Raw genomic sequence first — 23,244 nt, 5'->3', positions numbered from 1 at the left:
AAAGTAGATACAGCTTTTAAAGGATCTCTAAATCAGCCTCTGCTGGGTAGAAATTAGTGAAATTGTATAAAAAAAATAGTTAACACCAACATTTAGTGGCAAAATCCATTGTTATGTCTACAAAATTATTTTAGATATAGTATAAGTTCAAGTTTAAGTCACCACTACGTCTGGTCAAAATATTGACTTAGTATCTCAGAATATAAACTAAGAATCTCAAAGTATTGAGAACATGTAAAATATTGCTTTAGAATCTCAATATATTGACTTATCTCAAAATACTGACTTAGTATCTCAATATATTGACTTATCCCAAAATATTGACTTAGTATCTCAATATATTGACTTAGTAACTCAGAATATTGACTAAGAATCTCAAACCAATGAGAACATTTAAAATATTGACTTACAATCTCAATAAATTGACTCAACATCTCAAAGTATCGACTTAGTATCTCAATATATTGACTTAGTAACTTAGAATATTGACTAGGAATCTGAAAGTAATGACAAACCTTTAATATACTGACTTAGAATCTCAATATATTAACTTCTGCACACTGGCGTGCAACATATTACTTTGTACTATGGAGTCTGGAGATCGTTTTTTCTTGTTGAATGGGAAATCTATTGTTGGGACACGTTTGTTTCTACTGTTTCAACTGAATTTTATTAATGCTGATAGTGTTGGATGGATGTGGATGGTGTGGATGCTTTCAACGGTTTGCATTATTATATTATATGCATGCATTAGCAAAACAATTTTTTTTTATAAAATGATGACTCTTTACCCGGACAAGTGAAACGTAAATGTACTTGTCCGAAGGACAAGTGCCTCAAAAAGTTAATGTCAAGCCCTGACATACAATACAGACATGTATGTGATAACTGTATCGGGGACAAGTTTCCACAATCTCCACATGTATTACAGTCCAAAGCATCAGCAATGTGACGAAGCTAATTTTCAAATGCAGCAGGATGTAAGACTGTTCCCCATTGAGAAAACAGTGGAATTACAATTTTAATCCAAAACTTAGTTAAGGCAGACATCATCCATCTCATTATGAGTTGTTATGTTTTTTTGTTTACATAGATCCCACATTAAATACACTTTTAGTTTCTGCTTCCCTAAATATACACAACACGTTTTCCCATTTGAATAAGACTCCCAGCTGCCTGTTATTGTCTCGCTGTAGATGTGATACCAGTGAACATTTAGCATGATGCTTTGACAGCTGGTATTGTTCCTCCTGTCCACGGTGTAAGACACCAGTTTCTAAGACGACCAGAGAGCTTTTGTGTTTATTACCTTTCTTGTTGAGACATTTTCCTGCAAGAATATCAGTGGTTGGGTTTGCTAATGGCAGGCTCTGCGGTAAGAACAGGAACCGATTGGCACACATTAGAGCATGAGAAACACTCCTTCTGACAGCACATCTTTTGTGACAATATATATTAATAGATTTCATAAATACACAGTGATGGTCTTCATTTTTCTCACAGTGCTCACGAGTCATTTTTCATATTTTGACCGGGTTCAAAAACTATTTCTGTTATGCATAATTAAAATGATCTGAAATGCTATTTCTTAAATTAACTGGAACACTTTGACGGTTATACTAACCATCAATAATAAATGGTAAAGTGATAGTTGATTAAAACTTCAGTTCATATTTATTTTACTGCTCACAACCAATGATATATATATATATATATAATATTTATTAATTAATGTTGCGTGGGATGCGTGGCATCTCCCCCTTTCTGGTCTACTTATCCCTGCCTCTGCTAAATTATTTTTATCCCCGGTGGGGACAAAATGCATCCCCTTCAAAGTGACCAATGCTACTTCACCAATAGCCTAGACATATATTAATTATATACCTAAAATAGAAGTATTTTAAACTTAGTAAAGTGCTGGAACGTGATCAGTCTATAGTGCGATAGAATGATAAAATCAGAGCAGCAGCTGCTGGTTGTATTTAGACTCTACAGAGCTCCGGAACCTCGGCTACCAGCGGCAGTTGTTCAGCCGCCAACAGGTGACTGAGAGCTGGCAACAGGCACCGCCAGATGACGGTGCTTTCAGGGGCCGTGGTAGTGGAGTTTAGTCAGAAAAAGTGAGCGTCATGAGGCGATCACAGTTAAGTTTAGACACCAAGACGACTCGTTAGGTTCATGAAAAAGATGGTGGTTTGGATTAAAACATTCCCGAGGAACGACGAGCGTCTCCTGGGTGAAAGTATTTTGTTTTCGCCGCTACGTGAACTCCTCTCTCCGGCTTGAAAGCGCTGTGTTTTATGTTGACGCCACGTTGTGCTATTTGATTTAGAGATTATTTTCCATTGGATATTGAAGTTCATAAATAAGTGTTTCGGCATGGCTGGCCAAGCGGCACTATATCCATGGTATAGGAAGGGGGATTTAATTATTGCATGTTTTGTTTTGTTGTGCATGATTAAAAAACATCTCCCCCTCTGCTTTTCTCAAAAATCACACCCTGAATATGAACATCCGACATTGTACCACCAGTGTTCCCTCTAGGATTCTTTTTCAGCAGCGGATGGAAAGGGGTAACGTTGGGAATAACGTTGGATACACTGACCTTTATAGATATGACAGAAAATAGTTGTTACAAATGGTTCAGCTGGTGGAATTTGACATGGAGGCCGTTATACTGTAAAGAATATACACACACACATATACACATATATATATATATATATATATATATATATATATATATATATATATATATATATATATATATAAAAAAATCATCACTGATGGGACACAAAGAGAGACTTTAGACTCGTCCGTAGTATTAAGTCAGTCTTGATTTAGAATAAGAAAGAAATTAGAAAGGAGTCTAATGCGAATTAGAAAGCAGTTGGTCAAGTGGCCTTGACCAACTGCCACTTTGCTCGTTTGAAAGCCATGATGTTTCTCTCTCTCTCATGGGTGGGCCAAATTCTCTGGGCGGGCAAAACAGAGAAAGGGGAGGTAACCTTGCTCCTTATGACCTCATAAGGAGAAGATTCCTGATTGGCCCATCTGAGCTTTCATTTTCTCAAAGACAGAGCAGGATACCCAGGGCTCGGTTTACTATCACCATTTCTAGCCACTGGGTGACCATAGGCAGGCTGGGGGAATGCATATTAATGTTAAAAAACCTCATAAAGTGAAATTTCCATGCCATGGGACCTTTAATACTATTTAATGTTTTTATTTTTTTTTGCCAAATCAAATTTCTTTTTGTTCCCTAAATTTTTCCAGTAAAATGTCCTTGTAACTGTTAAATTATTCCACAAGACAAGCACTTTCTGCTGGAGTAAATAAGGAGCGGAGTGGTTTGACATTGCTTTTAGTTTGAAAAAAGTCTGAGTTTTAACCACAATTTATTTCAAATAAGTCCATTTTAAAGAGTGACTAAACACCAGGCTGAACAGCAGCATTTTGCTGCCATTTCTGCATGGCTGAAATTTTCAAACCTGTTTTAATGTCTGACCACACCCAGTCAGAACTGGCTCTGCCCTGTTACCACCCAACTGTGATGTCACCAGGTCCTGGACTCCACCTGAAGTTCAACAAGTGGGGGTCAGGAAAAATATTTAAGGGGGGGTGTTTATTACTAAGGTATTCAAGTACAGTTCTAAGTATGTCTATGTGAAACCGAGCCCTAGTCACAGTCACACAGTCACCCACAGTCAGACTTGCTCACACCCATCCACCACCCCAACCTCTACACCCTTATGCCAGGATCAGACTACACAAATTCAGCCCAGATTTTGACCCGACAGACACGTCGCAGACAAACGTTCAACGTCGTGCTCGATAATGAGGGTCGGGACCAACAAACGTGTGTCTTCACCTCTTGTAGTGTGACATCAAAGATCAGAGATCTAACGTCTGGGAAGCTTCACGACCACGATGCAGAAAGTCCAGCACGTCAGATTATTTTGTCTTGTTTGTAGTGTGACATGTTTTCTCACGTGTCTCTGCCTCTCTGGCGCACATGGCGAAAAAGGAGAGTCGCTACAGCTGCTGTCTGGTGGAGGAAAGATACACACAGTACCCATATAGGCTTTGTTCACGGCAGGGATCGCCCCGCTTCCCAGCATTGCACGCTAGTGGGCTAGCCGCTAGCAGATATCTGTTTCTCTTCACTTTGACCACTGACAAGCAAAGAAAACAGGCCCCGCCCTCCTACAACCACGATGGCCGCACCTGATTGGACGAACACTACAAGTGGGGCTCCCGGATTTCTAAACAGACCATAATGTTCGGAATACTACGAAAATAGTTCACCAAAGCGTATTTCTGAAAACATTTTAAGCGAGAAATAAGCTATGCAGTTGCTGAATCTGTATTTATTTCAGATCTACAACGGTCAGTTTAAAAGATTTTGGTGAGTTTTGGAGAGGCTGCTGCTCCTCCAAAGCACGACCTATGAACTTGTGCGTGATCTTCACGACAACGCGCCGTAATCATTCTGGGGGCTGGTCAGTGTCATACTTGTAGTGTGGCCACTCTTCTGTCCAAGACACAGCAAGATTTTTTGGCAATACGTGTGTCTAGTCTGACACAGTGACTGTCGTGAAAGACAACAAAATTGTGTAGTCCGATCCTGGCATTACTTTCTGCCTTGCTACACACTACTTCCTGCATTAACCCTGAATGCTGGCAATGGACTTAAATTGCCAGGTGCAGAATTGTCCAATATGCATCTTATTCCTAGGACACTGGTTGCTGACAGAAGACGGGGCTAGAATGGAATTCCCCAAAGCACAGTGAAAATCATAGCACTTGTTGATTTTACAAAATCCTCCCATTTTCCAAAGATCTCATCCAATATTCTTAACAGAATTTACATTAAGCAATTGAGGTGGTTCCATGTTTTAAGTCCCCAATAAAGCATAACTAGCAAAAAAAAAAAAAGTATTTGATTCACACATGAATACATACCTCCAGGAATATTCACCTGCGACAACTGCATCAAATAATTAAACAGCCGAAAACAACTCAACCCTATGGGATTGGTGCAATCACAGCAGCTCCGCAGCAGTGTGCTAATTGTTGGAGCCTCATGGGACACTGGGCGGAGACGTGGTGCCCAAGTCCTGTCTTCAGTGCGTTAGTCATGTTGCCGGGCTACATGCAGAGGATAGGAGCAAGAAACAAGAGCAAACATGGCTCCCAGCGAACTCACAGAGCATCAGTAGGCCTACAATTTAAGCCATCTTGCCTTTTCGTTACGGCGCCTCCTCCCGGACTGATCACGTCCACCCTCTCAGCACAAGCTGCTGCTCCACATCAATGCTGCCAATTATGTGGCTCCAAGAAAAAAACAAGTTTTTTTTTTTTTCTCCGTGGAGATAAAGATTTTCATTTAAGTTATTTTTGAGTTGCTTTTAAAGACTATTTTTGCACTGTTTTTGTCATTGACCGAAGGTCTTCAGCACCTGAAACTTCTTTATTTGTAAGTACAATGGTGCTCTGAAAAGCCTTTTGTCCCGACACTGTCACATCTGCGACTGGGATAACTATTCTTCTGCTGTGTCTCTGCAGTCAGTGTGAGAAATTCTATAAACACACAAGAAGAAAATGACATAACCGTTGTGTAATCTTGGGGAAAGTGCTTGCAGTGCATGAGCAGACGGAAAGGGGCTGTAAGAGGATTGCCTGTGCCCAGCCGCCTCCTTTGAGACCAAACAGCGCCGGAGGATATGGCCACTCTGGCCTCCATATTGTAGCAGTGTTTTCCCTCCCAGGGGAAAGCAGTGGAAGGAGAGTGAAGGTGGTCCAAGAAGGTCATCAAAAAAAAGATAAAAATGATGGCAGATGCAACTAAACTTTAGTGTGCCCTTCAACACCCATACTGACGCCTCAGGCAGAGGAGTATTGGGACGTGACGGCAAGGTGAGGGAGAAGAGGAAAAAGGCCAGTGGCCGGTGTCAGCAGGAAACCAGTCCTGAGGGAGACACCGTGCTCGGCGGGGCAACTGGAGCGTATAGCCATCAAATGGACCTTAGACTGTTTCAAGTAGCGTCCACTTGGGTACAGAATTCAGCTTAGAGAATGACCACGGGGCTCTGGAATGGTTAGAAAGCAGAACTCTGCTGTCAGCACAGACACACTGCTTCACATCAAGTGTTTTTCAATGTCTTTTTCGGGCAAATAACTTCCTGTCCCACATCCTTCTATTCTGTAAAGGACCACTACACACACGCACACATACCCTCATGCACCGTCTGTATTGAGCTCTGTATCACTAAAGTAGACAGAAACCTTAAGATGAATCTGCCTGTTCTTGTGTTTGACGATGCTGCTGCTTCATAATGATGCCGACAATGACATGGGGGGGGCTTGTCAAAGCTGTACCTCCCTCCCTGTGAAGAACAGAACACTGGATGAAAGTTTTAATGTAATGAATGTAGAATTTACAGTGACTTTACAGGCTACACCGGGTGGTGACTCGTATGCTATTTAAAGCTGTGGCATGTTATTTTGTGTCCCTGGCTAATTACTGAATGTCTCTCGCTGAATAGTGAATGACTTGGACTCAACATCTTTACTCATTTTGAAGTGGCTTATCAAAGTAGTTCTTATGTTACATTTTTGATCAAAGATTCTGCTTCATAAGTGCTTGCTACTTGCTTTTTGTGGTTTGTTTTTAAGCCCAATAATTAACCCAACTCTTTGGACGACAATTGGCAATTGCATGTACCTTTGTGTGCATCCACCTATATGCAAACTTAAACAGGCATGACAAATAGAGGCCAGTGCAATATCACAAAGACGTTAACGGTAATTACAGGTTGTTCTTTGGTTCAATTTCTGTCTTTGCCCAGTAGCCTCCTAATGGATGGGCCTCGAACATGTAAACGTGCCAACGTGGGGTTTGATCAGTTAGCGTACAGACGGATAAAATAATATACTGTAGTAGCCATGGAAAACCAAACAGGAACTCATCAGGAACTACTGGCCCTGTCACGGCCCAGCTGGCAATTTTAGATGGCTGCTACTGTATGATGCCAGGCCCAGATCACAGGCAGTCTCTCTGCCAGTCTTTTGTGGTGCGCATTTTCTTTTGTTGTTTGTGGCGGGAAAATGTGCCTATAGAACTGCACTGAGGTGTGCAGAATCGCAGAACAACGTTCACTGAGGCTTTTGCAACTGTTTTTCAGATTTGATGAATTCTGCCCAACACACATGCAGTGTATTCATCAAATAGAAGCTGCAGGCAGGAGCCTCAGTTATACTCCCTAACAGATGCACACACAGACAGCTGCGTAGTTAGTAGTTCTGTTTATACTACTCTCTGGAGCAGGGGTCGGAAACCTTTTTAATAGAATTTAAATGTTCTTGTTAAGGAGTCTGCCATCATCTACCAAGTCCGCTCAAGCATTTTTATGAGAATGGGGAAGAAGTCAATCAAACTACCATAAACAACAGGCTTACAGATTGGACCCTTTCCCACTGCACTGACCTATGCAGATGTCCACAAAGGGCCTGAGTGTACAGCCTCTGATGACGAAATTTACGTAACTCAAACCCTAGTTGACCCTCGCGTCCATGTGGAAAGTATAATTTTGGCTTAAGTGTACACACTTGATGATGAAATTGTTTCTATTGCCTATAAAAGTATTCACCCCCCTTGGATGTTTCACCCTTTTGTTTCTTTTATACATGAAATCATGGTCAATATAATTTGGCTTTTTTGACAAGAATTTGCAACAAAACTCAAAGTGAAAACAGATTTTTACAAACTAATGTCAATTAATTAAAAATATATAAAAGGTAAAGATAAGGTACGATGATTGCATAAATATTCCCCCCCTTTAAAGTGACTGACCTAATTGAACAGAAGTCCAGCTAGTTGATGCCAGCAGTGTCATAATTAGTGAAATGGAGATCACCTGAGTTCAGCTGATGTGTCTCAAGTGATTGTAGTATAAAAAACATCTGTGTCTGGTCCATTTTCTGGTTCATCAGTATTCCTACTACAATTGCAACATGAAGAAGAAAAAAAAAAAAAAAAAAAAAAAAAGTAACACTCCAAGCAACTCAGAGAAAAGATCATTGAGAAGAACAAGTCAGGATATGTCTAATCCATCATTCAGAAACGGATGGAGTATGGCACTTGTTTAAATCTGCCTAGAGCAGGCCGTCCTCACAAACTGAGTAAGGCAAGAAGAAGACTGGTAAAGGAGGCCACCAAGACACTTACAACTACTCTGAAAGAGTTAAAAGCTTTAGTGGCTGAGATGGGAGAGACCGTACATACAACAACTGTTGCCCGGGTTCTTTACCAGTCAAAGCTGTATGGGAGAGTGGCAAAGAGAAAGCCACTGTTGAAAAAAGCTCATATGAAATCTTGCCTGGAGATCAATTGGACTCCGAGATCAATTGGAAGAAGGTTCTTTGGTCTGATGTGACAAAAATTTAGCTTTTCGGCCATCAGACTAGACGCTTGGCAAACACCGCACATCACCACAAACGCACCATCTCCACCGTGAAGCATGGTGGTGGCAGCATCACGCTCTGGGGATGCTTCGCAGCAGCAGGCCCTAGTAGGCTTGTAAAGGTAGAGGGGAACATGAATGCAAGAGAACTACAACTTGGGAGATTTATTTTCCAGCAAGAGAACGACCCCAAGCATACAGCAAAAGCTACACAGAAATGGTTCAAAGACAACAAGGTGAATGCTCTTGAGTGGCCGTCAAAGCCCAGATCTCAATCCAATCGAGAATTTGTGGCTGGACTTAAAGAGCTGTTCACGCCCAATCCCTGAGCAACCTGACCGAGCTTGAGCTGTTTTGCAAGGAAGACTGGAGAAAAACAGCCGTGTCCAGATGTGCCAGCCTGATTGTAACATATCCACACAGACTCAGTGCTGTAGTTGCAGCCAAGAGGTGCATCTACTAAATACTGACCTGAAGGGAGTGAATATTTATGCAGTCATCTTCTTTACCTTATATTATTTTTAATTAATTGACATTAGTTTGTAAAAATCCATCTTCACTTTGATATTAAAGAGTTTTTCAAGGGTTTTCATGTATAAAAGAAACAAAAGGGTGAAACATCCAAGGGGGGTTAATACTTTTTATAGGCATTGTAAATGCTAACATCAGCATGCTAACACATTAGCAAGTATTATTTACTATATTTGCCATTTTAGTTTATCCTGGTAGCATGCTAACATGTGCAAATTAGCACAAAACAAAGTACATCTCAGACTGACGGGGGTGTAACATGTTTTGCAGGAATTTGGTGATAAACTAAAGAATTGGACAAAATTATATTTTGACCCTTTGGCTAGATGAAAAGTCAGGGAACCAGCAAGGTCAGTAGATCTAGTATCTAGAGATGCAGATTAGAACATTTCATGGCAACCATCTAAAATTGTCAATATATTTCACTCAAAACCAAAACTATCAACCTCACTGGAGGAAAAGTCAGAGGATAACCTACTAAAGCTGTAAAGATTGATCATCTGAGAACAGCGAATGTCCGACCCCAAATTTCATGGCAATCCATCCGGGAATTGTTGAGATATTCAATCTGAACCAAGTTCAGTGGTAGGCCCAACAAACAGATTGGCATTGCGATCCACAGAGCATAATATATATATAGCTCAATATAAATACACAAACCCATTCTTCAAGGATAAAAGAGCTAAATATCCGCTTAGCAACAGCAACCAAACAGGGACATTGTGTTCATTAAGCTTAAATTTGAACTTGGCCTATAAATCATACGGTTCCTTTGACTCCTTTTGAATTAATTAAACAAAAACATTTCACGAGTAGTTTTCCTCAGGTTTATTTGAAGTGCGGTCAACGCAAATGTTTTGAAGAGCACATTCAACGTTGGGATTCCTCCTGCCCTGACTTTTCCTAAATACAAATTCTGTACATTCCTATATTTTCATAATGATAGAATAACCAACACATTTTTGGTGTGGTTTTTCACAACCCCCCCCCTCGCCAGGAGTAGTGCAGATTAACGCCAAAATGATGCATTTGCATGAAGAACGTACATTTGCGCGCCAATGTTCACTCACAGGCACTCGACCAAAGTCCAAACAAACCAAGCAGCCTTTAGGAGGGAGAGAGACAGAGTGACTGCCCATTTTATAGACACGTGAGCAATCAATTCATCCAGGTGTCAGTCATCAGTCCTTATTAGCCAATCCCCAGATCCCAGCAACCAAAGGGACTTGAAATAGGTCTTGAGGCCTAGGCAGAGGCGCGGGAAGTCATTTTCAGCAGGGGGTGCGGGGTGCTGTCAGGGGGGAGGACAACGACTCTACTTCTGCCTCCCCCCCCTCCATGAAGTACGCTACATATGGTGCAAACTAAATGGGCACTAAATCACATGCCAATCACTACTGGTCAAAAGATTCCTTTGCAGCGGCCCGCTGCATGTCATTCCCTCTCTCTCCCCCTTTCCTGTCTATCCACTGTCACTATCGAATAAAAAATAATAAAAAAAAGATGAATGACTAGTCCAGCTGAGCAGGCATCAAGTATGCCTTTCCAGTTCAATAAACTAAGTACTGCCATCTGACTCACACATCACAAGACAATGTTACAATTAATTAAATTATACCAAAGCGTTGTATGGCTCAAGACTATGGCAATATAGTATTCACTAAAAATCACCCAAGCAGAAAGCACAATAGTAATTCTGAAACGTGATTGACTGAAGATACAACAATGCCATCACACAACACAGCTGAGTGCAGGTTGTAAAATAACAGTCACTTAGTCAGCTGGCTACTTCACAAACTGCAAAAGCCAACATATAGGCTACTGCACTTGACAACTAAGTCTCACACAAGCCTATAGCAGCATCACAAAATTATGATGCAATACGTCTGATATGCATGGCATTTCAATAAACTAAACAAAATATGTACATTATCTGGTCACACGGTCACAACAGATTATATTAACCTACTCAATTTAAAGATAGCATAATAGCTCTTGCCTTTAGAAGTTCTAATTTCTTGTCTTTTTCTTTGCAAAGTCGCAGATCAAATCCTCAAAGTCCAGCTCCCTCAGCAGCTCGCTAACCCCTACTACACATGTGTTGCTGTGTGTTGGGAGCACTTTACAGGCAACGCAACAAATGTCTCCGGTGGACAGTGATCTAGAATCCACTCCCGTGGTACCGTTTCACCGTTGTGAAGGTGTCGGGTCAGTGCCTCGTTAGTGAGAGAGCGGGTCTTTCTGCCGCCAGCCTCGTCCCCCCTCCGAGATGCTGGACATTTAGCCGCCCGATTCTGAAAGGCTAATATCCCTCTGGGTATAACTTCCTCCCGGACGGTCTCTGTAATCGGTCCCCGTAGTGAAGGGTCTTCAGAGATGATGGTACCTGAGGGGCCATTACCTTGTTCTGTAATGCTGATGACCGCCGGCCTCATCTCTGTCTTTTTCCACAACAACTTCGCCAAAGTGAACGTTAGCCACCGTTAGCTGTGGCTGAGTGTAGCTGGTAGACGGAAGCGATTCTTCCAAGCTAACGTTGGCTAGCTCCTCGACATCCTCCTCTTCGTCATTCCCAGCTCTTTTTAAAAAGCTATTTATTCGCGGGACATTTTTATAGCAGCCGCTTCTTTCTCTCTCTTTTCCACACTTTCACTCGCTGATACAACCCAATCTGACCGGGGATCAGTTACAAATTAATTCCACTCTTTCACTCTCAACGCGTTCTTAGAAAGCTGATATTGGAACAGTGCGATGTAAACAACCTGCTCTATGCCCACCCACCTTTATCTTTAGCCAATCTACTACTTACTTACTTCCCGCGCCAATGGGCCTAGGAGCCGTCGCACACTTCATAACTCTCTGTTAAGAAAAAAACTCAGGAGCAGCGCAGCTCATTTCATATATACATGAAGAAGGTTCGGGAGACTTAAGACTTACACAGAAGCATTTAATGAACACTCAATTGAGGAGACAATTAAGCCGGCAGTACAGTTTAACCACGATGTGTTATTGTGCAGTGCCGTCCCAACTCTTTGAAGTTCCTGTTCCTGTTCCTGAGTATCTAAACTCATGCTGGAGGCGTTACGTTTAGCTGAACCTTTAAGGTTAACAAAGATATTGCTGGCACCTAAACACAGATGCTAAAGCCTAGTTCAGCCCATGTCTCTCTCTGGGAAGTATGCCAAAGTGTGGCTGGACCTCCGGCCTCCAAACGGAGACAGTCCTGAGACCAAACATCCCCGTATCATGCAGCTGCCTAGATTTCCTGAATCTGTAGAGAGATTAACATAATTATACATCAACAGTTTTGGTTTTTAGAGACTGGCTGAATATTCTGGTCCCCTGACCTGTGACCTATGAATGACCTGATGTTGTCTAAGCTTTCCCTTTAGTCTCATCATACCACAACATGCTGTTATTCCGGAAATTCCACCACACTCTCCATCAGCCAAACAACAGGATAGACTGGCTCCTGGCCTTCTGGTCTGGTGGTTATAGTGTTAAGTAGTCTGTCAATAACTACAGTAAAATGCTTTTACTTTACTTCAACTGTGAGGTTTAAATTGGTGCCTGGCAGCTTCTATCAGTTTCAGGTCACCTTTTTGACTTTTCAACAATTTGCCCTTTATCGCCAGTAATAGACTTTTATAACGAGCACCTGCTGCTTGCTTTTCGGTCATGGTACCAAATAGTTTCCCGCAAATCTTTGGTTCTTTTCTATTGCAACGCTTGTAATTGGACTGCAGTAACCTCTCTACAAAAAGCTGCACACAGCGACGTCCAGGCAGCAGAGCTCCTTGAGCTGATGGCTAATATTGCTTAGGTGCTCCGCTGAGTGCTTTTAGACACTTTTTTGTGCCGGCTGCCAGCCGGTACTTTAATAGCTCTCTTATTAGTCCTCCAGTCATGCTGTACTGACACTGATGTTCTGCTGGAATTATGGCCATTGCTGCAGACCACTGATGTGGGTGTTGATGATGATGGTGATTGTTTTTATATTCATTCATCCAAAGTAATATGTGATGATTATGACTTTTTATATTCATTCATCTGGGTAATTTAGATTGACATTTATATTGTAATGCTTTGACTGTAACCGTGTCTGATCATTATCTGATACTTTTTGTAAATGTCTACATGATGTTAACTGTGCTGTGGATTCTGGCTACTGATCAAGTTTCTCAACAGGAATCAACAGTGTTTGGATTGTACTCGATTCACTCCGGCTCCGTTGTTGCTTGGATGCTGACACACACACACACACACACACACACACACACACACACACACACACACACACACACACACAGACAAACAGACACTGGTACATGTGTTGTGACACAAACTAGCAGAGTCAGAACACTGAATCTGTTTTTAATGTTTTTAACAGGAAAAATGAGGCAATTGTTTACTGTAATGACAAAATCAGGAGAACATTTTATTTATTTTTTTGCAGCTGCTTTGTGACTTAGGCTCAACTATTGAATGGAATATTGGAGAGAATATTGAATGAGATTACTTTTTGAAGCATCTGTTGGTGTTTGGCTGGATGGATTCCAAAATACCACAAATTTGAGAATGTTTGAATAAAATGTGAAGCATCAAAGAAGAAATATGTTGGATCCCCAAATTAGTTTAGTACAGAGGTGTCTAAAGTATTCACATTCATTACTCAGGTAGAAATATAGATACTAGGGTTTAAAAATACTTGTTGAAGTATCAACTCAAGCTTTTTACTCAAGTAAAAGTGTCAAAACTACTTAAAGTATAAAAGTAAAAGTAATGTAAGGGGGAAAAAATTATATCAATATGCTTTTTCAAATTAGACTGTGAGTTTGTGACACAATTAGCTTGTGGTACTTGGGTGCGCAGAGCTTGCAGTGCATTCGAAAGGAATTGCTTTTGCATCCAACCATTTCGAAAGATTCTTCCAGGTACAGCCAAGGGGGTAAGCTTCGCTTCAGAACTCGAGCCATCTATGGCGCCATTTTGTTGCTAACTGGCCATCACCTCCTGTTAGCATTCCGCTGACTGCCATTTTTTTTTTTACGTCACTTAACTGCGAATAACTTTACATCAGAAATGTTTGAAGACTCTATTTGTCCGTTGTTTAGTTCCAAAGAAACACGACAATGTATAAAAGGCTCCATTACCTTGTATCTCACGTTATGGCTCCGTAGCAGACGCTTTTGTAAAAATAAGCTAACGATTGTGTCATAACCAAGTGACTTACTGTCACACAGTAGAGGAATTACCGTACAGTACAGGAGAAGCTCACAGGCAGTTTCGACTTACATGAGCTGTTTAGGTTTAATTACTAATGTTAACTAGCATGTTAGTGATCAATAATTAGCCTGTGCCCATGTTATCTCCTTACATACACCTACACTCTCCGTATCTGTAAGATTGGGAATGATTGAGATTTCTCTCGGCACAGCTACCAGAAGACTTACAACTTTCAGACACGTTGCTCACGTCACATTCTCTCAGTTGGAGGCTGCGCAGTAAAGCTGGCCATCACCGGAAAAGTGCTTCTAATAGCCTTCACTGGTCTCCGTCCAGAGCAACGGGATCTATTGGTCCATTATATACTGTCTATGGGTACAGCCAGGGATGGAGAAGGGTTGGCTGGTCTTCCTGGCTACCAACCTCCTCGCTGGTGATTGGTCGGGACATTTTGCTCAGGTCCTCTTGAGTCTCTGCCACAGACATCTTCCTACTAGGCTACATACGGACATCTTCCTACTAGGCTACATACATCTGCTATTTCCTTGCTGAGGTTTGACGTGATTTGTGTCATGTGCAGGTTTGATGGATCGCGTACAAACCAATAGGGTGTCGGAATGGTATATGTTTATACTTCTCATCCAACCACAATCAAATTCACTCTATCTGGATGGCGCAATCTATCTGGATAGGATTTTTGGCTGTTTTTTTGAACGACAACAAGCTGGAATGAAAACAAGCCGAACTGAAATAGGAGTAAGGAGGCTATTTTTAAAATGTAAGGAGTATAGAAGTACAGATAATTGCGTAAAAATGTAAGGAGTAGAAGTAAAAAGTCTGCTGTAGAATAATCAGTCCAGCAGAGGTGTCAAGTAACGAAGTACAAATACTTCGTTACCTTACTTAAGTAGAAATTTTGGGTATCTATACTTTACTGGAGTAATTATTTTACAGCATACTTTTTACTTCTACTCCTTACATTTTCACGCAATTATCTGTACTTTCTACTCCCTACATTTTAAAAATAGCCTTGTTACTCATATTTCAGTTCGGCTTGTTTTCATTCCAGCTCGTCAGTCATCGTTCAAAAAAAACACAAAAAAACCTATCCAGATCGCTCCATCCGGAGAGAGTGAATGTGATTGTGGTTGGATGAGAAGTATAAACATAACTATTCCGACACCCTATTGGTTTGTACGCGATCCATAACACCTGTACAGACCCGGTGCTAATACGCCACCGGTGCCTTAACGACCGTTATCTACCGCACCGAATAGCAACACGGATTTCGGTGCCTTAGGTGCCTGCGCGATGCTCCGAAAACGGACGTTAGAGGGAACTGATCGCCGCACGGGACGCTAGTCAACACTACAGTTGGAAGCAGGTTAGCCTAGCGTTAGCTAGAAGATGGAGTAAACATGATAAAATGCTGAGAGCTAAACGGTGTAAAAGTGTGTCTATATTTCACTGGAGAGGAGTCTGACACCAGACTGTAGCTGCCGTTGTCTGAAAAACACAGAAGAGATGTAGCCTACGTGTCACCTTTTTCAGCCCTTCTGAGTTTGCAGGTATGATTTTAATATACTGTAACATTATTATAGTCATATGATTTTGTCCCCGCGTTTTAGAGTTAAGCTGTTGTCCTTAATGGCATTTCCCCCCCTTACATCAGGGGTCATGAACGTTTTTTAATTAAAGGACCCCTTAACTTAAAGTGAGATGTAGCAGGGACCCCTACTACATATTGTATGAAATTAAGTTGCATATTAAACTGGGCCTACAATAACTGTTAGGGTAACCTAAAGCCTTCTTACATACCTTTTTTCATAAGCTATTAAAATATTAATTGTTGGCATGATTTTATAAATCATATTTTAATGTTACATATGTGGCACAGTTAACCTAGGATTAACTGTATCTGTGGGCTGATATCTTAGTGACTACCTTACCTATAGGTCAGTAAGCTTATCATCAGTGGGAATTTATATTTGCTAATAATATGTTGGAATTATGTTAAGGCATTTTATTTTTTTTAAAGACTCAAAAATGTACAATAATTTGGAGGCCCCCCTGCAATGACTCTGAGGACCCCCTGTTGAAGATCTCTGCCTTACATTACTTTTACTTTTATACTTTAAGTAGTTTTGAAACCAGTACTTTTACACTTTTACTTAAGTAAAAAGCTTGAGTTGATACTTCAACTTCTACAAAAGTCTTTTCAAACCCTAGTATCTATACTTCTACTTGAGTAATGAATGTGAATACTTTTGACACCTCTGCAGTCCAGTAAAGTATAGATACACAAAATTTCTACTTAAGTAAGGTAACAAAGTATTTGTGCTTCGTTACTTGACACCTCTGGTTTAGTAGACAATATTTACTAATTATTATTCCATCAACGTAGATATAATTTTAATTTCAGGCTTTATGAGGCATATTTTACTAAAGACACAATAATGCAATATACTTTAAATGCAATCTTGAATGTATTAATCTGGTGTACTTCATAGCCAATGAGGTAATGAGTTTATAATTTGACAGTAAACGTCCTTCCACCCGTGGCCCTCATTTAAGCACTCACACAGTACCAACTAGTAACTCAACAGCATTTAGTCACCCACAGTCTGCCTAATATAGTTATCCATGATGAGAATGTTCAATTACTTACATGTGCTAGCGGTTCCCCTGGTTACATGCAACAAGCTGACTATCCGTAGCCCACAACCTTTTCCGTGAATTCCCAGCCAGCTGCAACCGTGTCTGCAACCGAGGATTTGGAAAACACAATATTATGCTAATGTTGAGATATTGCTGGATTGACATTTCTACTGATTGGGATTAGTGCTGCTATCCATTTTCCCACCCACGCTGCAATAGCTTAAGGTCTCTCTGTCACCAAAACATGCTTTAACATTGCTGGTGTCAGGGGTAATTTGTGCTGTTACTCAAGTGGGCTTGTTTCAATGCAATTAGTGTATTTTCTTTGTGTAATGAGTGCATGCCCCGAGCTGTCTGCCCTCTGGAGACATTTGGAAACTGAAACCAAATCAGAGGCCGACTGCAACAGTGGGCTGTTGATTTGAATTTCTTGTTCTTTTTAAATGAACGTCTGTGACGCAGATAATCACAAGAGTGTTCTCATCTGTTAAGTCATATATAAAAAGAAGAGGGAGGCTATCTCACAGTTAATGTTATTGAAATGACTTTGCATCCAATGGTTTCTGCATTAGTCATGTAGTCCTCTGACATCCCACCAGCACAAATGTACCATTCAATTATAGCACAGGGTAAAGGATCAGTCTTTCACTTTCCGTTTCAAGTTGATAAACAGTCAGTAGTGCCCTACCAGAGCACTAGTGTTTTGGCGGTTTTAATTAATATTAAAATGTCTTCCTAACTCTGGAGCTTCCTCCTTTCAGCTCAGAGAGCACAGGTGTATAACTGTAAGAATATAAGCTGCTGTGTATGGATGGCATGTGTGTTTACTATATAACTAAAGTCTGGTTTCATTATGGGAAATGTGGGAACAAATGTTTTTGAAAGCGTGACCCATTTTAGGGGTGAACAACACCCATGACGGCATTAGCCATAGCCCCGCCCAAGCCGACAATGTGATTGGTTTAAAGAAATGCCAATAAACCAGAGCACGTTTTTCTCATGTCCCGGAAGGCTGTGTGGACTAGCCAGACCCTCCTCTGCAGTGCTGTGGAGGAAGGTCTGGCCATGCGAGACTACATTCAGCGTGACATGCGGAACCGGAAGTGAAGTAACGTCTAATTTTTACCCAAACCACCATCTTTTTCTAAACTTAACCAAGTAGTTTTTGTTCTACCTGTATATAACCAAACTGTGACGGTTCACAACGTTAACGGCATGTTTCAAATCGCAACCGTTATATTCTCTGGTTTAGATACAAGGACTGAAAACACTCCTGTGGGTCATTTTCCAGACCTGTATCATTGTATGGTTTGGAGGACTTTAGGAATTTAGGATGTAGAAATTCCATCAAGGTCAGTACAGCTCACTTATTTAGCAATACTAGGTCTCATTTACTAATGCATTGCTTCTTCTGTTTCTTTCCCTCTTCACAGGCACTCATAAATTTGTGACAGAGGGGGAACATCTGGTGCTGACAGCCATCACTAAAGAGCAGTCAGGATCGTATGAATGCATCGCTTCCAATGACATTTCAAGCCCTGATGTCAGGACAGTGCAAGTCGCAGTCAACTGTAAGAACACATTCACCGTGGAAACATATGGGGGACATAGGCTAATAATCAGGATAGATACAGCCTCAATTAAAGCCGGATTGTTTAGTTTTTTACCATTTTTTCTTTTCTTTTAATTTGACTGTTTTGTCTTCCTGTTACAAAACAAGCAACTGTGACTTAATTATAAAAGGATTATAAAATGCTTTACACAGCTTTGTGTCTTTGGAAGATGTACTGTATAGTTTGTTTCAGGTTGAGTGAAGGTTCAACTGGATGCCGTCCCAAAACAATGTTAAAATGTTCTTTGTCGTGTCAAAAGAGCAGCAATAGGAGTATGGAGCAACCTGAAACACCAAGCAATGTTGTTAGCTTCTCTAAATGAGGTCATCGTAAAAGATATTTGACTTTGTTTTATAGATCCTCCCTTCATTTCCAAAGCGAGGAGTACGGGTACTCCAGTTGGGCAAAAAGGAGTCCTGCAATGCGAAGCCTCTGCTGTCCCGAGGGCAGATTTTGAGTGGTACAAAGAAGACCGCAGGCAAGTTTCTCTTCTGAGCTCTGTGATTCCTACAGGCTTGGAATTGTTTGAAGTCAGTATTACAGACACCCATAGACACCCAGTGTGCTGCAGGGTGTGGACTTACTAAGCCAGACTGCATCATCTTTGTTGATAAGTGTTTGTGCGTTTAACACATATCCCCGTTTAAAATAAGATTGTGCTTCATGATGTAATGAGATAATCCTTCATGTCCTTCATTAGTCTTCTCTCAATCGGCAATATATCCCGATAATGACACTGTAAAAAACAAAACAAAAGTCATAATTTCCTTCTTTTTTTTCCATCTTCAAAATTCAGGCAACTCATTTGCAAAACAGGCATGGACACCAAAGGCAAATGTTATTATTTCTAATTTGTAACTGGTTTATGTCAGGGTGGTGTGGGGCTCGGAGGTTTAGAGCATATTATGGTATAATATCTTTTCCATCTGAATGCTGGGGACTGCAAAGCTGTTTATGAGGAGCCCCAGAGCTGGTAAAGTGATGTAAACACGGGCTATGTTGCACTGTTAAATGGTCCCTGACGGTGACAGCAGCATTGCTCGTCAGTCCCCAAAAGACAAAATCAGTCCTCAAGAATGAAAAGATGGAGGACTCTGATAAAATAAATGCCTGGCATCCGCTAACATGAAAAAAGGCAATGAAATGCAATGAGTGAAACAGAGGGAAAGTTGTTGTGCACTCAAGGATGACGTGCACAAATACACACAGTCACTTTGATGAGGCAGTGAGCTGCATTCAGAGTTTGAACTCTAAGAAAAAGGTTTGCCTTTTGCAGCCCACAGGTGTAAATGCACGACGGCCCTAAAAGAGCCATGTGGGTACAAAAACGTCCACCTCTTTAATGACAGAGGAGCTCTCCGCGACACGCTGACAGTTCGGGAGTCCTGTAGAATCATTGCTATTTTTATTTGTAAAAACATATTGTTGTCTGGGACTTGGGACTTTTCCCAGTGTTTAGTTTTGAACCCAAACTATTTCTATCACTTAACGTTGCTAATCACAGCCACACATACCTGTAGGCTAAGCGGGAAGTTTTAATTGGTTCACAATTTTTCGTGGAGCTATGCGAGTCAGTCTCCAACACGCCACGCAGAAGAAGCTGTGAGAATAATTCATCAAAAGACGCGTTTGGTGTGCACATAAGCACGGGGGTTCCGTGGTTATTATATATATTAACAGGGATGGTTCAGAATTTTGGATATAGGACCTCATTTCCAAGTTAGCCAGTGTTTTATTTACCACCCCTTTAACAGTCTGACGCTGGTGGCACAGAATGTAACCAGCGGATCTGCCGTGCGTAATCGGTCACTCCAGTTAGAGATGCAGATGGATCAGATGACTGTAAAGACAGTCAGCAGTGCAAAGGAAAGGCCTTACAGTAATAATGGCAGCAGACAACACCAGTGGTGATATTTACATGTTAAAAAGATCCCTTGCCAGTGCCTGCAAGCTATAAAAGTTACCAACAACAGCCTAAACATGGCAATGTCTCTTCAAAGTCTGAGTGCTTATGATAATAGGGTGATTCTGGGCTAAACTCACAAGTATTATCTTGTTGAATCCAATTGCAACGTAATTTGATTAGGTCATCCACTGCCGGCATAATACACCGTAAGCGGAGACATCTGTGGTGTGATGACGGTGATCCAACGTGTCCATTGTGAAGTAATGCAACGCTACTTCTCTGGGGTTTTCTCGTAAAAACTGTGTGACTTTAAATCTCAGAGAAGTTCTGACTTTTTTCTTGCAAATTTATGAGTTTTTATCTCCGAATATTCCCCTTAGTAAACAGACACATGGCCTATCAAAGGACTAGAGAAAAGCTCTGCATCTTTTCTCTAGTCCTTGCAGTTTCTTTTCTTCAGCAGAAGTCCTGAAAGCTGCTTCCCTCTTTCTTACAGGCTCTTCAACGGACTCAACGGGGTGAAGATAGAGAACCAAGGCAAACAGTCCATGCTCGTCTTTTTCAACGTCTCCGAGGAAGACTATGGAAACTACACTTGTGTTGCCATGAACACCATGGGAATCACTAATGCCAGCATAATCCTTTACGGTAAGAATAGCAATGCAACTTTTTATCCGAATACTGCATAGAAAATCTGCTTAGAAATATAGGAAATATTGGACAGGATAGAACAACACAATGTAATTTGACAATAAAATAAAATAAAACATCACATTCATTTTTAGTTTCACTTGTTTTCATTTTGAATCCGAATACAATACACATTTTTATATAGACTCAAAAATAGAAATCAATTACAGTGCTGGTTCCATGGTGTCAGCCAAGTGACAGTAATCTGATCCAATGGAAATTGCCAGATTGACAGCACTCTAGTCCAATGGATTGTGGGGGGCAGTCATATTTCGGGGGGGTGCCACTCCATGCCCACCCGTGCCCACCTTCTAGCCCCGCCCCTGGCTAGCAGCTGCACACATACTGAATTAAAAGGAATCCTGACATGTACAGTATGTTCACTGATTTACCTTTTTTCATTTCCACCATTCACCGGTTTCCATGGCAATTGCAGCACCAATGTAACGCTCTCATTTGTCTGAGATAATAATAAATCCCATCCACGTGAACATTTCAATTCCAGTTGATAGCAGTTGATACAGATGTGGACTGTAAGACTAAAGCTGGTGATGGAGTAAGTGTAGTATCCTTCTCCTGCAGGGCCCGGGGCCATGCATGACGTGAACGGGGCCGCCGTGTTGCCCCGTTTCTCCGCGTGCCTCCTGCTGACTGAAACCTTACTCTACCTGCTGAAGTTCTGATGGGAAAACGTGACCGCCTTCAAGCTTCTCTCAGCGTTGAGCAGCAAGAACAGACTATCAGTCCAATGAGAAGAACGGAAAGTTAAGAGTGCCAGCGGTTCACCCTTAGTTTTCCTTCTTTCTCTTTTCTGGCTTTGCATCAGAGTCTGTTCTCTGTTGGCTCGCAAAGCGTGAGAGGCGTCAATCCGAGGAAGGGAAAAATTTGAATCATGCACTAATTTGATGAGTTTGTGTCCCCCCCCAAAAAAACCTTTTTGTATGTGAAAAGGGAAAAAAAAAAGAAGAAAAATACATGTAACTGTTGATAGTTGACTGTTTATTGCCCAATATTGAAGTGTACATTCAGATTATTATTAATATTATTGTGTCATGTACTGTTCAATATCTGTACAATACCATTAAGCTTTTTTAAGTAAACGACAAAAAAATGACAAAATGCAATGTGATTGTTGAATTTTACTGTATTTTTACAGTTGTATGCAAAACAGAGTAACGGATCCTTCATGATAAACAGTTCAGAATAACAAATAGTACACCATGATTTCTCAGGCAAAGTCCTACAGCATAGTGCATCCAAATTTTTCTTTCCATCCTAGTGTGTGTAGAAAATGTACATATATATATATATATATACAATTCCTGCACTGTTGTTTTTTTTCTCTAAATGCATACGTCATCAGATGACTTTTAAAACACCGAATCACAGCGTCATAGCAGCTTCACGGCACGTTCACTGACCGCTGAAAATCTGAAACGAGACGGTCAGACGTTTATGTGCAGCGTCATTTAGGACAGAGGTGTTGCTCAGTGTGCTGCCCCGTTCTCGACAGTGAGAGTTGAGGCACAGGTTGTGCTGATGTCATCATGGCACCGCAATGACTTCTCACTAAATGCTGCCGTTCATTCATTACCCGCAACCTCCTGAGGATATGATTGGCTTTTGAAGCTTCAGTGCGTAACTTCTTTATAATAATGAACGTCCGTTACATTTAAGCCATCGCCCCTAGGTGTAATTTACAGGGGGGGATGGGGGGGATTTACAACCCCCTAATAATCAAAACTGGCCAGTGCAACCCACCCCAAAAGCTTATTATGATTTCCTTCCTAAACAAAGACATTTGCACCATAACTTGATGCAGAAAAGGCACAAATTGGGTGCCCGGATAGCTCAGTTTGGTAGAGCGGGCGCCCATATATGGAGGTTTACTCCTTGACGAAGCGGACCAGGCGCGCGATCACGGAAGGCTTGTATCATGTGGACGCAACAACAGTTTTGACTTAGAATTTGTCATGGGGGAGACAGACACCACGCACTATAGCTTTAATGTCTTCTTTTAAAGCTGCATCTGTTATGAATTAAGTTGAAAAATGTGTAAAAATACAAACATATTGACTTAATCAATAGCCTTTAAGTTTCTCAGACAGCCACAGTGGCTCTCTTTACACAAATCATGTGTTTGTTATTTTTTCCA

The 23,244-nt window shown here is 41.1% G+C and overlaps 1 protein-coding gene across 1 annotated transcript in view; it reads left to right on the top strand.

The window, feature by feature from the left end:
* Positions 1-22,184, top strand: part of opcml (opioid binding protein/cell adhesion molecule-like) — a 211,096-nt gene extending 188,912 nt beyond the window's left edge. Inside the window, exons 4-7 of the mRNA XM_028595323.1 lie at positions 18,314-18,451; positions 18,851-18,971; positions 20,896-21,047; positions 21,672-22,184. Of these exons, the coding sequence (XP_028451124.1) occupies positions 18,314-18,451; positions 18,851-18,971; positions 20,896-21,047; positions 21,672-21,772 (512 nt within the window). The 3' untranslated portion in view covers positions 21,773-22,184. The remainder of the gene's footprint in view (positions 1-18,313; positions 18,452-18,850; positions 18,972-20,895; positions 21,048-21,671) is intronic.
* The last annotated feature ends 1,060 nt before the right edge of the window (positions 22,185-23,244 follow it).

Source organism: Perca flavescens, chromosome 13, assembly GCF_004354835.1.
Source record: "Perca flavescens isolate YP-PL-M2 chromosome 13, PFLA_1.0, whole genome shotgun sequence".
Lineage (NCBI taxonomy): Eukaryota > Metazoa > Chordata > Actinopteri > Perciformes > Percidae > Perca > Perca flavescens.
Note: the sequence above shows the minus strand (reverse complement) of the source record. Positions and strands in the feature narration are given on the sequence as shown.